Raw genomic sequence first — 15,272 nt, 5'->3', positions numbered from 1 at the left:
GCAAAGGTTTTAGTTTTGTGGTGAATGTGGGGTGATGGCAGACAGAATTTCTTGGCCCCGAGTTAATCTTCCTTGGAATCTAGCAGCCCATCTCATTGCCCTCAGAGCAGAAGGTGCTAAGCCATCGTGAAGGGTCTCTGCCCTGCACCCTCTGGTGGCCCTCTAGTCAGTGTCTAGCCCCCAGTGATGACTTCTGCTTGGAGGTTTCGCTGTACATGACATAACCTTTCTTCGTCCCCTTCTCAATCATCCCACATCTCAATAGCGGGTCACTAGAGAGAGCTTCACCCATCCCCGTCTGGCCCCGACTTCAAAAGAAGTGGGAACTGGCGCCCTCCTCATCTGGGAGCATCTGAAGGGTACAAGAAGTAACCTGCTGAAAGCAGCCGCAACTTCCAGCTGGGGTGCAGAGAAAGGCGCGAGGAAGCAGAGGTACTGGTGTCATCCTTAGGAAGGTCCTGGGGCCAGTGTGCTCCATATTTTTAGCGTTGGAGTCACCAGCCGCCGTCACTGCGTGAGCTCACTCGCAGCTCTCCCAGAGAGCATCTTGGACACTGAGTCATTACATTCCTGTGGAGTGATGCAACTCAACAGCTTGACACCTTCATTAATTTTACAGCACGAAGTCTGGGTGCTCTGCTTCTTTAACAGTGCAGGGAAATTAAAGGAAGATAAAAAATATAACACCAAGGGAAACTGGGAGAAGGAGCAGTCAAGGAGCTGTTGAAAGACACTGTGTTAAGAAGTTGACCTCCCTGCCTTTTCTTGGTATCTCCTGGGACCGAGCACCCAAGTCTTGCCACGTGTCTTTGGCACACAGACCTTTTATTTCTGTTCCTGGCATGCCGGCCGAACCTCCAACTTGCAGCCAGCTCGTTTGCCTTCTCCGCTGAGGTCACTGCTACCGTGATCCGTGTATAATGGCATTTTCCTCCTCTTTTCAGTATGGAGGCTATTACAGTTTCTTCTCTAAACAGGACTTCAAACAGTTTGCTGCCAGTTGGATTTCAAAGCCAAGGAAGAGGCAAATGTCATCCTTTTTTTCTCCCCTCTTTAGGTAACTGCTTTGTTGGTTGCATCAAAAATTAGAGGGGCTGCTATCTAAATTCAGGTAGGGATGCATGGGGACAAGGCATTTAAATTTGCTTTTCTTTCTCCCCGAAGGAGACAATCCTTTTCCTTCTCAACCTTTCCTAAAGAGGAACTTTGATCTTCTCAACCCAGAAGCAAGGGTTTTCATTTCCTCCACCGCAGGCAGGTGTGGTTACGGGACCTCTGGGGACCTCTGTATCTGTGGCTCTGCTTTCCCAGCTCTGCTGCTCAGCTGCGCCAGCTCCCTTTGGGCTGGAGGCTGGCACCCAGAATACTCTCCAAAGTCACCCTTCTGTCCCTAAAATCACTGGCACTTGATGTTAAATAGTCCATGCTGGCTTAAATGCTTTTTATGCCCACGTACATTTCTGGAAGAACTAGTTTAATAAAATAACCAAACAATGACATTTTGTCTGACAAGCAGTTCATGCAATATATTTAACTAGGGCCAACAAGAAAAATTTAAATGCAGAGATATTTCACTTTGAAAGGTAGTTTTTTTGTGCCTGTGACGTTGCCACTTTTCATAAAGGCTTTTTCCTACATATATCAATGTGTTTTAAGAGAGAGTAGGGTCAATGATGCATGCTTTGGAATTCCCTAAATGCAGATTTACACAATAGACCTTAAAAATATTATCTTCTATCATGTCAACTCGACCGGAGTCGTGCACTTCTACCAGAGATATTTTATTTCTTTAATGTGAAAAACAAAAGGACAGAGGAAAGTAAAACAAAGGAAATTAGGGCCCATAGCTTAATTAGTGTAGGGTTGTAACCCAAATCAACAATGGGAAGGACACAATGACAAAAACCAGGAAATTCCAAGTTGAGAGAAAGGCTCTTTCCTTTAACTCCTTGAATGCCCGGGCACTTGCTGGCACACTCCGTACCCAGGTGCAGGAGGTTGCCCAAAGTACAATTCGCTGTCTTTATTTTTGAACTTCCTGGCTTTTGTTGACTTTCCCCTCTTGATGTAAATGAAACATACTTTCGTGTGTGTGTGAATTGTAGATAAACGGGCTGAAAGTATCTCCTGATTTGGTAACCTTCAGAAAAAGAGGAGTTAAAAAAAAAAAAAAAATCCTGTCACTGTCATCTGTTCATTTTTAATGAGCAATTTTAAAAAATTGAAAATAAAAGAGGAAAATGAATAGGTGTTGAACCAGCCCGTGATATGTAAATGCCAACTAGTAATTACCTAAAACCTCAATTTTCATTCTGTTTCATCTTGCAAAACATTTCATTTTCCCTGAGTGAAAACACTTCGCCTGGGCTGCGGAGTTGGCGGAGCGGCCGCCCCTGGCCTGCGCGGCCGCCGCCTCCGGCTAGGGGGCACTTTGGCTCCGCGCTGGGGCTGCCGGCCGCGTGTCCACCTCAAGGTTATTCCCCGCTTGCCATTCCAGTGGTTTTGCTCCGCGCGGTCGGCGGCGCCCCTCCCCCCACTCCCGCTCGTCTGGTTTCGGGGAGCCTCATTCCTCGTCCTTGCGGAGGATCGTATTGAATTTTGGCTGACCGAGCCTTCCTCTGCATATTAACTTTCCCGTCTCACCTGCCTGCTAGACCCTCGGCCTCCCTGAGGGCTTCCCTGAGGCCGAGCCGCGGTCCAGTCTCCCTTTCTGCCGGTGAGATGTCCGGCACAATGGTCTCTATTTGCTGTTTATTGCCTCGTCTTTGTATTCTTTCTTTTCCTTTTGACGGCAGGGACAGTTCTTCTCGATGGAAGCTCACACCCGTTTGCTCTCCTGCCACACTTGGAATGATAATTCCGACATTTCTTTTGCACACTCATAGATTTTCTTTTACTCTGGTTTAGGATCTGACACCTTTTCGGTGTATTCGTGCAGCATCTTGGAACGTGGCTTGTGGATGGCCCTGCTGCCCCGGTGGCCACCCCCTCAGCCTGTTCCCTAGCTAGAAAGGGAGCCTGGGATTGTGAACCGCAGATTACAGAGGATTCTGGATGCAGAAAACCAGAATTATGCTGTCCTAGGACCCTGGCTCCAAGAGTGCTTTGCCTGGAATCTCAAGGAACACAGCCTCTTTAGTGAGATATATAGCTTCATAATTAGCCCGTTGCATTTTTTCACGAGTGCTAGCATCAGCGTTCTACGATGTGTTTCTCTGATTAACAGCTGCTTTGCAACTATTTCCTTGTGCCACCGATGACCATATTTGTCAAGGAACTCCTGACAGAGTACTGATTTCTTACTAAAATGCAGCATTTCTGTTTGAAGTGGCTTTTCTCTCATTCTCGGCAATGCCTGGCTTTTAAAGTCGGTCCTTGTTAAAACTCGAGTTGGCTTTGGTTTAACGCTTGTTAACAGGATTCTGGGTATCTGTCTACTTGAGAGTGTGAGCGGAGGAACCTTTCACAGGCAATTTAATCTTCTGAGCAGCACACGTGTAGCATTGCAGTGGGGTTTCGGGCTGCATATCGGTCACTGTTTTTTGCCCTCTAGTTGTGATCTCTCTGGGTTAAAAGGGACTTGGCTTTGGTCGTTTGTGTCATTATTTTTTGAATATTTTGAATATTTTAAAATGGCTAGTGAATGCTCACATTTTAGGAGATAGATATGTATGTGTAGCACACAGGAGTGCTGGAATTGGTGACATTCCAAATAAGTGTCACCGGAGACAGTGCATTAGGATTACATGTCAGGTGCACAGTGCGAAGGCGCCCTCAAACCCCAGCTTCGTTATTAGGCGGGCTCTGATCCCCCGTCCCCCTCGTGCGGAAAATGATGTGTGTGTTCTGCAGATGACAGTGTGCAGGTGGGTCTTTTGTGGGGGAGTAGAAAACACAGAGGGAGCAGCTCTGCCACGAGGACTGTCAGGAACCTCGATTCTCCTCACCGGGTTACTTACCGCACACAGTGCATTTAACAGAACACAGCTCGTGGTAGATGCCCCCGAGTAGACTGTAGTCCATTGATTTGTACAGTTACAAATCCTGGCCTCTGAAACACAAATCTCTCTCAATTGGCCAGTCTTCTTGGATGCGAAGGTGTTTTCAACCTGAGGTCCCCCTCTTTCTTCCCGGGTTGCTGACAGTTCCCCCGCGGAACCATTGCAAAGACAAGAATTTACTCCTGTTCTTTGTACCTCAGTTTTACCTCTAGGTTTAAGTCAACCAGTGAAAATTACCCAGTTTCCCTAAAATCGTGGAGTTGATGGTGGCAGGGTTGCTTTATTTGGCTTTTTGGGAGGGGGGGGCAGAAGACAGGGCCACAGGAAAAGGAGTGGCGAGAAACTTTGCTTCTGTTTTCTTCTGAGCACGTCGCCTTTATTTTTATGAAACGGGCTACTGGTAATTCGAGGTGCACTCATTAAGAACTCTCCCGGTGCAGGAGGAGGAGACAGGGAAGCCAGGGTAGCATGGTCTCAGCGGCCAGTGGCTTCCACAGCAGCACCAGGTGCTTTGCTCCAGAATTTTCCCCGGCTTGTGCACTCCCACACTGTGTGCAATAAAGTTCCTGCCTCCGTTTTACATCTTTGACATTGAGGCAGAAGATTTGGCCTGAATTTATGTAATTTAGTTGGGCACAAATATAACCCATGAATAGTCACATTCATCTCCTAATTAGAAAATCAAACGATAATACAGGACAGGCTGCAGGCACCCCCTCATTTCATCCAACAAAAGTGTGCTGTGTGTGTTGGACCTCTGCAGAGGGAAGAGTCAGTTGAATTGCTTCATGAAGTTAATGAAAAGTGTCCGACAATAGGGGAATGAAAGATGCAAACCCAGCGCACCGTCAGTTATTTGGCGTGTTAAAATCTTTGCGTTATGGGTAAAGATTTTGGGGAAATCTTTTGCGCTCTCTGTATGAATGGTAGGGCTTATAAAATTCCAGGTTAGACAGCCCCCCCCTCTCCCCTCCCCACACACGTTCTGTGCCATTTCCTTGTGTGGAGTGAGTTGAGAAGAGTAAAGAGTAGTTGAAGAAATAATTAGTGAAAGGAGAGAGGTTTTCATACGTTCACACGTCCATGTAGCTGCTTATCTGGGTCTCTTATTCAGCACATTACGTTGAGGCCATTAGTTTGGATGCTTTATATTTTTGCATCTGGCGTAGTGATATCAGCGCCGTTAAATATGTGATTTGCCTGTCGCCTGCATTTTCACACAAAGATCAAGGGGAACATAAACAAGCCCCAAATATACTTTATGTAGGTGCTTGGCAGTATTGTTTTATATGGCTTGAAATTAGTGAATGGAAACTTTAAAAGAAATTGTTCATATTTTTGCAAGTTTGAAGTGTGCCGGGACTTTGTCAAATTCCCGTTAAAATAAATACGTCAATTTCATCTCCCTTCCAAATTCATTTATCTTGCTTTTTTAAAAGGTGTTTTCTACTTTACCTGATGTTTAAATTGGATTCGCTCGTTTATGCTGTTCTTTGCTATATCCCCCACGTTTTTCTTAAATGAATTACTAATGACAGAGCACTCCATCATCCCCTCTCTGCAGCCACTTTAAGAAAAGCATGGTGATCTAAACCTTTTAACCTATTAAAGATGATTTTTCCCAATTGAATCAGACCCACCACAGGTGTAATAACTAATCATTTAAACTACACCTGCTATTATGTATTTTTAAGCCATTATGCGTGTTGGATAGATGATAATTCATGTTTATTGCATTGTCCGATGGATCCGTTTTGCCTGCACTAGGCTGATTAATGTATTTAAAGAAATAAGAGATGCAATTTTTTAAAAAAAAAATTGATGGAATGCGCCAAGCACTGCATTGAGTGCACCATTAAACCCATCAGAACTTTGCTCTCTGACCAGAAATGCATATACCAAGGACTATATTAAAAAAGCAAGGTGAAACCTGTGCGTTTTAGTGGTGGGGTTCTGTTTTCTTTCTGTCACGGAAAATTTTGGAAGGATGTAGGAAAGGTCTGTGCTTCTGTGGGAACGGTGCCATTAGCATCTACTGCTTAAGACCTGCGCCGCCACGTTGCCTCTGACACCTGGGACCTGTGCCCCAGCGTGCGGGGACTGCTGCATGATGCGAATGCTCTAATTGTCTGGTGTGTCGAAGTTGTGTTTTTTCTCCAGGTGAAGAGCAGTTATCCCTGAGCCATCTGAGCTGGGCACATTGGCATTGACCCGGTGGGGCCGGTGGCTGTGTGACCGGCCATTCTCTCTCCAGGGCAGGGGCCTCTCTCCCTTTTGTTCTCCTCCTTCCTCCTTCACCATCTCCTCTTCCCGTTTCTCCCCTTTCCTGTCCTTTCACCCCGCCCCCTCTTCCTTCTGTTGTGTCTCCTCTGCGTCCTCCTCTTGTCCTGTGGCCCCTTCTTCTTCTTCTTCCCTCCTTCTACCCCCTCACCCCCGCCCCATTTCTCTCCATTTCCTTGGCTTTTTTCCTCTTCTTTCCCCTCGCCCATTTCTTCATTAAGATGCACCTCTTTTGTGGGTGTTTGTCCGATGTTTCTTGAGTTTGACGCAATCTGGAGAGACCTGATTGAGGGGCTAAGGGGATGAGTATAGATTTGGGGTTCTAGACTCGCGAGCACCAATTTTTCTCTGGTCTAGAACGTGTTGGTGATGACTGCCATTCTTGGTGGTGGTTTGCAGTGTTGGACAGCTTATGCCCAGTCTCAAGGAACACTAGATGTCCTGTCGCTCCCAGGTCCCGACCTACAAATCTGGGACACCTGAGCTCATCCTTTAGGGAGAATGTGGGGGGCAAGCCTCCCCAGAAGGACTACGGGGAAAATATATAAAGGACTTACTCTAGCTTTTTGTCTTTCTGATTTATCCTCCTATCTTTTGTTACCAGGAAAGTCTGTCAGGTCTCAAGGTTAAATTCATATAAAACATGAAGAGGATATTTGTGACTTGTATTCCACTTGGAGTCACAGTGCGTTCTGTTTGAATTTCTGTGTAACAGCTACCCTTAGTTTGAAGGATCGTAGAAAGCTTCCTTGTATTTGGTCCCTTAGAAATGTTTTCTTTCCACAACTTGTGCGTGAACTACAGGGCCTATTGACTGTACCTGTAACATGAGACTGTATTATTGTTTGGTTTTGATGAGATGAATAATGCCAGTCATTTAAAATGGCCTCTTTCCTACCTGGGCAGGTACCCGTTGGACTAGCATCGGGGCTGGAGAGCAGACAGGCGGTGTGCAAACACGCTAGTACGTGCTGAGTGACGTGAAGGTTCAGACCTCCAACACTTTTCCTTCTGTCCTCTACTTGGCTTATTCGTAGATGTGAAGAGTTCCTTAACTATCATACTAGAGGTAGATAGGTAATCTGTTAGTCTGTCAGCGTTCAGCCATGAAACCCCAAACATTGTCCCCTGACGGCGCTTCAGAACTGAGCGCCAGTGAGAAGGACCAGTGTGGATGACCGTGTGTGTTGCCTCTGATATAATCCTTCCCAGCCGGAGGCACTTGGCCAGGCTCCGTGGAGGCAGCCTGGGCTCTTCCCTTGAGATGCTAGTGGTGTTTTGGGGAGGCAGCCTGAACACTAGAAAGCAGTGTGGTTATGTCTTCACTTACGTGGTACACACTACGGGCATTGAGGAAGTTAAGCGAATAGGGAGATCAGAGATGGCTTAGAACAGGCAGTAAAAGGGCTGTACCGGGGTGTGTGCGCGTGTGTGTGTGATGTTTAGATAGGTAGAGGCAGGAAAGGGAGGCCTTCGAGAAAAAGGGCACAGCATGGCCACAAGTATAGCAATGCGGATGAGTATGGCCAGGAGAGGGCCACCTGCCATGGAGTAAGAAGAATCAGCTTTGACAGGGAGGACGGTAGAAGACTGTCGCAGGTCTTAAAAAGCTAGGCTGAGGGGTGTCCGGATGGCTCAGTTGGTTAGAGCGCGAGCTCTGAGCAACAGCGTTGCTAGTTTGATTCCCTCATGGGCCAGTGAGCTGCGCCCTCCACAACTAGATTGAAAACAACAACTTGAGCTGAGCTGCTGCTGAGCTGCTGCGGGGTGGCTGGATGGCTCAGGTGGTTAGAGCGTGAGCTCTTAATGACAAGGTTGCGGGTTCGAGTCTCACATGGGATGGTGGGCTGCACCCCCTGCAACTAAAGATTGAAAACGGCAACTGGACTTGGAGCTGAGCTGTGCCCTCTGCAACTAGATTGAAGGACAACAACTTGGAGCTGATGGGCCCTGGGAAAAACACACTGTCCCCCAATAAAGTCCTGGAAATACAGTGTTCCCCTTCCCCAATAAAAATCTTTAAAAAAAAAAGCTAGGCTGAGGGCGTTTGATTGATAGACTCAGATGCAGGAAGCCAGTGAAGGGAGGGAACCGACGTAGTCTTTTATTCAGGTAGATTTTAAATGTGAGAAATAACTGGTTATAAATTGGACCACAATGATGCATGCATTTCTGTGAACCTAGGATAAACTTGTCGGATTTTTAATCTTGAAATTCAGACTGTTGGGGTTTACTTTTCTTCTCTATTTTGTCTCCCCCACCAGATTGCCACGGCAGTGAAGTTTCTACAGAATTCCCGGGTCCGCCAGAGCCCACTTGCCACCAGGAAAGCGTTCCTTAAGAAGAAAGGTACAGGTTCCCCGTGGCTGTGCAGAGTGGCCTGCAGAAAGGGGCTGGGGATGGGGCCAAGGGAAGCCACAGTGTTGATGAAAGGAGCTCCTAGTACTGTCCCGCTAGTGTCGGGGTGGGGGTGTGAGGGGTGCCCCCAGTGGGAATGCAGGCTGCTTTCCTAACGGTGGCGCAGAGGGATGATCCAGTCGGATAATCGAGCACCAGATGTAAGGCCAACAGCTTAGCCCAGGACCGCCTGGCCAGGCAGCTTTCAGCAGCAGCAGGAGAGAGAGGCCCACTGGATAAGAAGGTGGAGGGCGGACTTGTGCTTTCTGGTGCGTTCTTCTGATAATGGCCCTGGCTGCAGAATGCCTGGCTTTAGGTCAGCTGCTTCAGTAAAGAATGAGGAAGAAAGAAATGAAGGACGAGGGGAATGAGATGACTAAACAAGGTCAGGTTAAGGTCAAGCTTGGGGTCAGTCTGATTTACGGATTGAAGTGGTAAATTACTGGTTTTATGGTATTTCTGTAAGCCTGGATTAAATGGATCTTGACAAATTCAATATTGTCTGAGGCAGAATCTGTTCCGGCCCTGTTGAAATTTGGGATATTTTTCTTTTTTGTAAAATACAAAAAAATGAAAACAAACCCCCACAACAACCCCAAAACAAAAAAAGGAAATCGGACTTCCATTCTTTGAACATTTAATTTTCTAGAAAGCTAGGAAGTTGTTCAAAGGTCCTTATACACTATGAGGGAGGAAAGTGAGTTTTCTTTCCCCCAAAACCGAACTCTTTTTCCTTTAAGAGCTGGAATGCCAGCCTCAAAATTCTGGTTTTTGAGCTTTAAGTCATTTGTGGCTGGAATAGCAGATGGAGTGGTTTGGTGGTATTTCCTAGGCCTGCTGCATGCTGTCCCACTGAGGCGACCGCGCAGGACCATGTCCCAGGGCTGCACGTGCACGTCGACCGGGCAGGATAAGCCCACACATTTCATTCACAGGCAGCCGTCAGAGGTCCCGTGACTGAGCTGATGAGGGGCGCTGTGCGTTTGCTGGCGGCATCATGCTCGCCCCCCATCAGTAGGAGATTATTAAAATTTGGAGCATGTTGGCCGGCCTCTCCACTCCACAACCATCATGCCATAAAAGAGTTTTTCCTTGAAATATGTGTACCTATGGGGAGTAATTAATCATAAAAGCTTGGGGATTTCAGCTCTCTCATCAAAGCATTGAAGCTGGGGAAAGCTGAGCCTAAAAGCTGTGTTGATTACCCGGGGTAACCTGAGACAAAATCTATGGTTGCCGAGAGATCCTTCGCCCCAGTATATTGTGCAATATTATAACTGCCTGATCTTCTCTTCCACTGACAATGACCAGTTATTCCTCATTTTCTCTCAAACGCAGCTGGGTTAGAATTTCATTTGCAGAAGGTATTTAGAGCAATTTAGAGACAAATGTCTCTGGTGTTTGCTCGGCACTTCCCCACCGCAGGCTTTGCTGAGCAGTTTTAGTATCAGGAGCTCCATCTAATCTGTTTAATTTTAATAAATCCCTGACTGGGAGAGAGAGAGAGAGAAAAAGAGAGAGAAACTCTGGACCAAATAATACTTCTTTTGAGTTAGTTGGCTAATAATTACTGTAGAGGGGAAACTGTTTTGTGCAGTTGTTATTTGTTGTTCCGTCTTCAAAGAAAACACAACTGATTGATTCATTAATTCACCTAAGAGAAAGTGCTGGCCCTGGGCCACGCCCTGTTGTAGACAAAAACCCCTGCTCTCTCACGTCTTAAATTCTGACTTAAGATGGGGAAGGCAGACAAATAACGAGTGAAAAAATAGGGAGTATGCGGAATGGCAAGTGCCTTGGAGAAAAGACAGCCAGGCCGTGGGGTGGACGGTCGTGAGTGCTGGCACTTTTAGACCAGGCGGTCAGAGCTCTGCGAGGGTGACAAGTGAGCAAAGCCCTGAGTACATGACCATTTGTTGATAGAGTGGGCATAGTTTCCTTCTTGACCCCTCCCTTGGGTCAATGTTTTCAGACTTTTAGCTGCAGGAACCTTGTGAGGCATTGACCCTTCTTCCTCTAAAGAGAACCACAGGAGTTTACCCAGATTTAAACCCAGAACCGTTCGATTTAATCGCCCATCTCCATTGTCCTCTAAAACGCTCCTTCAGTCAGGAACTACCCATTTCCAAGGTGAATCCCACCCAGTAGGGTAAGTTCTGGCAGGACCTTTTCTGGGCAGAGAATTCCAAAGTTTGATTGGCGTCTGGGGAAGAAGTGCCCCTTCGTGGATTTAAACTTTTTCAATTCCCGGCTCTTCCAGGGTCAGGCGGACATGATCGGAACCATCTCTGATAGGATGAGGGAGGGGGGCGCTTCCAAAGGGGCCGCAGCCACCCGTCCCTGGCAGGAGTTGGGAAGGAAGGCGAGTTGGTGTTTGGGGGTAGGGAGGGTGTGTTTGGGGAGGGACCAAGGTTCTGGCATCCACCACGGACATCTCCCCCGAAGGACTCAGTGTGGTGGTGGGTTTGGGCCACTGTCGGCTTGGCTTTTCTCGTAAATGTCACGTTGGGGAATTAACAGTGGTGCACTGCCTTGAATTACAATCTTGACTTTCCTTTTTTTAATAAACACCTCTTTCCTGAAAAGGCAAATCCAATTTTGTTTTTGTTTTAATATTATTTAATATTTAATATAGAAATTGAGGTCCCTGCAGTACATGTCAGTTCAGTGGAAAATGAGGGTGACTTTAGTCGCATCAGCTGAGTTTGTTTTCTTGTGAAACCACAACCCTGAGCAGGGGCTGCATCCTGCCTCTGTAACTGACAGGTTAGATGTGTGCGCGCTGATTTTGGGGCTGGGGTTCGGGGGGTGCTGTGGAGAGTGAATATAGGATTAGGATGGGTGAGCATTGGTTTGCAAAGGTCTTTTGTGTTTGAGCTTTTGGGTAGTTTTATTTTTGTTTTTCTGAGATCTCTTCTGGATGCTTTAAAGTCTGAATATGGAGTCATTAATGAGAAACATGAAGTTATTAGAATCATTTATCATTTTCTTTGAAGCTGTACTGCCATTTTGTGTAATTTACAACATTTCTTTTATCGGGATTTTTTTGCATGAAAGAGAAAAGCAGCTGTTCACCTTCAGAGTATTAGAATAAATGTGTTTGTTTCTTTTCACCACTTGATTCCGCAGATGACACATCAACTGCAGTCAGCCCCACGCAAAGAGAACCGGGCTGTGCGTGGGGTTGAAGCCCTCATAGAACTGGTCTATATATAGAAGTGCTTCTTGCCAGGCAGGCTTCATATCTGGGGCTGCAAGCAGGCTGCAATCCAGGCAGTTAGAGCAGCTTATAGACAGCAAGAGAACCCGTGCAGAAAGTTAGAGGCTTGGTCGTTGTCAGTAGGCTTGTGTTGATTTGACACCCTATCCAACCACAAAATGTAAGCGGCAGTCTGCTTCCAAACATATTTGGTGGGCTGAGTGTATGGTGGGGAAAAGCAATGCCTCTGCATGGGCCTTGTGGGGGAGGGGTAGCGGAGGTGGGGGGAAGGTAGAGTTAGTTGTCTGTTAGCTTACTTACTCTGATACATCTGTTGCAAAGCAGGCTTCTAGAGAAAAGATGAGCATCACACGCTTTTCTGTGTAATCCTGCACAGTGAGGCCTGGATGGTGTTGGCTGACACTTCTGCTTATCGTGCCCTTCTCAGGTGTGTAAGTCAAGGGCTGTATTCTCCCTCATCTAATAAATAGTCTGGGGGGTGAGGAAGACTCAACAAACAAAACGCACTGCCATACTTTCTCATTCTAAAAGGTGAAACAAGATGTTATCTGTCTTCTGTTCCTGGAAGCGGAACCCCCAGTAGCAAAACTGCCTCTTTGCTGGCGTGAACTTGAGGAAGAAACCTGATGGTCTCAACCTTGGTAGTGGGGTAGAGGTGAAGGGCTTCTCTCACCGGAGTGTTTTAAGGGGGAGTAAATTCTTACACAGATTTCAATTTAACCCTCTTTTATTACTTTTCTTTTTTATCATTTACGTCCATTTCATGAGGTAGTTTGCATGTCCTTGAATGGAATCTCGTTACCATGAAAGCTTTTTTAGCATTGATTTCATAACAGTCTTAATTTAATAGCTCCGTCATTACTGAGAAGCTCTGGGAGTGGGGCCCTGGCTTTCCAGGTCACTGACCTTTTAATTACAAACCTTGTTCTGATGGCCAGGTTATCGACTGGACAGCTCCCAGCTTGTGCCCCCAGGATGAAACGAAAATAACTGCGTTTCCTCCCCCACTCCAGGAAAAAAAAAAATTGTAACCTCATGTGTTTCTAAAATTAATTTTCTCTTTCAGCTTTACTTTATAATTAATTCTTTAATGTGTCTTAGACAAGCCAGAAGTCTGGTTATAACGCTCTTCTTTCTAGAGCTTGGGTCCCGCAGGCAGCTTGGAGGGGGCGGGGAAGGACGGAGGTCTTGCCAGCTACCACCCCGTGTTTGCTTGTGGCCCATTTCCTCATCCTCACAAACTCCTGTGGCTGAGCTGGAAGGAGTGGTGTTGGCTCTTGTGAGGCTGTCTGGCCCTTCTGATTCTTTGTTAACGAGACCTGGATTGTGGCAGGAAGACTTAGGTTCACCCCTGTATTGCTGGGGTAGTGGAGCCCTGTACATCACGGACGTTTTAAAAAGATGTTCCCGTTCTGAGAAAAGACAAGGGTCGGCTGAGTTTGCTTATCATGTCTTACTTACCTCTCTGTTAGTCTCAGATGACTGGAGGAAGCAACCGTGTTTCCCCGAAAATAAGACCTAGCTGGATAATATGCCCTAATGCGTCTTATGGAGCAAAAATTAATACAAGACTTGGTCTTATATTAAAATAAGACTGGGTCTTATGTAATACAATATAATACAAGACCAGGTCTTATATAATATAATATATTATAATATAATATAATATAATATAATATAATATAATATAATATAATGTAATACTGGGGCTTATGTAATACAATATAAGACCAGGTCTAATATAATATAATATAATATAATATAATATAATATAATATAATATAATATAATATAATATAATACCAGGTCTTATATAATACAGTATAAGACCCAGCATAATATAATATAATATAATATAATATAATATAATATAATATAATATAATATAATATAATATAAGACCGGGTCTTATATTAATTTTTGCTCCAAAAGACGCATTAGAGCTGATGGTCTGGCTAGGTCTTATTTTCAGGGAAACACGGAAGTACCCTACCCAGGCGTTCTACTCAGCCATGAGCTTGAACTGCATAGATTGATTTAGGTTCTCTCTCACTGACCATGAAGACGGAGAGAAAAAGGAAAGGACAGTGGCTCGTAAGTAGGGTGACCATCGGTTCTGGTTTGCCCCGGACTGTCCTGGTTTTAACACTAGAATTCCCACGTCCTGGGCGGCCCCTCAGGCCTGGGCAAACAGATCAGCGTAGCAGTACAAGCCTTACTCAGGAGTGAGAGACGAATGGCTATGTGTTTGGAAACGGGGAGTCATTCCCCCCCACTAGCAGTCATTCCCCGTGAGTCTAGCTTGAAGTCGAGTGGCAGCTTCCTCACACACTGCCTGCTGTTACTACCCCCCCAGCCCCCCCTCTCCCACCCCCACCCCCCACTCTGCTGTGGGTCCAATGCAGAGGCTCTGGGGGCAGGAGGCCGTGCCCTGCAGGTGAGCGAGGTGCTGCCGAGCCAGCCGAGCAGACAGGGCTGTGTGTGGCGGCCGCGGGCTTGTTCCTGAGCATGATTGAGCATCTCCATCCATCTGCTGTGAACGGACCGGCTCCCTTCCCTGCCAGTCTTGCATCTGCATCGCCGTCACCTGCTGTTCTGGATCAGCCTATTCATCACACTGACTGGTGTCCCCCCATCAATTTTCCCCTTTTCAAGTTATCCAAACTTGTCTTGAACTCCACAGATTCCTCTCAGCATCTCAGAGCTATCGCAGCTAGACCAGCTGAACGCTGTGGAAATAGGGACACCATGGCTTCCCCATTCAGAGACGGACATGATAACGCTTGCTCCCCAAAGAAGGCTGAGTCAAGAAGGTTCCTACACTTCACCCTCCAGTGGCACAGAGGAGCTTGGGGGGAAAATAACAAAGCTCTTTGGATTTACCCGGTTGCTTTGAGATTTTTTTCCCTGAAAATGAGGAATGATTCTTTTCTTAAACTTGTGTGCCTGCAACAATACTACAAAGAAAAGCAAAGTGACATTGTCACGTATGATAGTTCAGTAGCGCCCTCATACTTGCAGTGGATAACCTTCTAGGACCCCCAGTGGGTGCCTGAACCCATGGATAGTACCGAACCGTATACATACTATGTTTTTTCCTGTACATACTGTATGTACCATTTCACTTAAAGGAAGCATTTTAGGGCTTCTCTTTGGCATATCCTAATTATCAACAACACTACCCTGTGCTTTTATTAGTAAGTAAAATAAGGGTGACTTAAACACAAGCACTGCAATGCCCCGATCTGATAACTGAGACGGCCACTCAGTGACTAATGGAGGGTGGTGGGTAGTGTACAGAGCATGGACACGGTGGATAGATAAAAGGATGGTTCACGTCCAGGGTCAGATGGAGTGGGAGGGCTCGAGATGTC

The 15,272-nt window shown here is 46.3% G+C and overlaps 1 protein-coding gene across 5 annotated transcripts in view; it reads left to right on the top strand.

The window, feature by feature from the left end:
- PEX14 (peroxisomal biogenesis factor 14) overlaps nucleotides 1-15,272 on the top strand; it is a 125,957-nt gene that overhangs the window by 46,041 nt on the left and 64,644 nt on the right. For all 5 annotated transcript variants that reach the window (XM_019746767.2, XM_074334063.1, XM_019746768.2 and 2 more), the window contains one exon: nucleotides 8,546-8,630. In XM_019746767.2, the coding sequence (XP_019602326.1) occupies nucleotides 8,546-8,630 (85 nt within the window). The remainder of the gene's footprint in view (nucleotides 1-8,545; nucleotides 8,631-15,272) is intronic.

This window comes from Rhinolophus sinicus, linkage group LG06 (assembly GCF_036562045.2).
Source record: "Rhinolophus sinicus isolate RSC01 linkage group LG06, ASM3656204v1, whole genome shotgun sequence".
NCBI lineage: Eukaryota > Metazoa > Chordata > Mammalia > Chiroptera > Rhinolophidae > Rhinolophus > Rhinolophus sinicus.
Note: the sequence above shows the minus strand (reverse complement) of the source record. Positions and strands in the feature narration are given on the sequence as shown.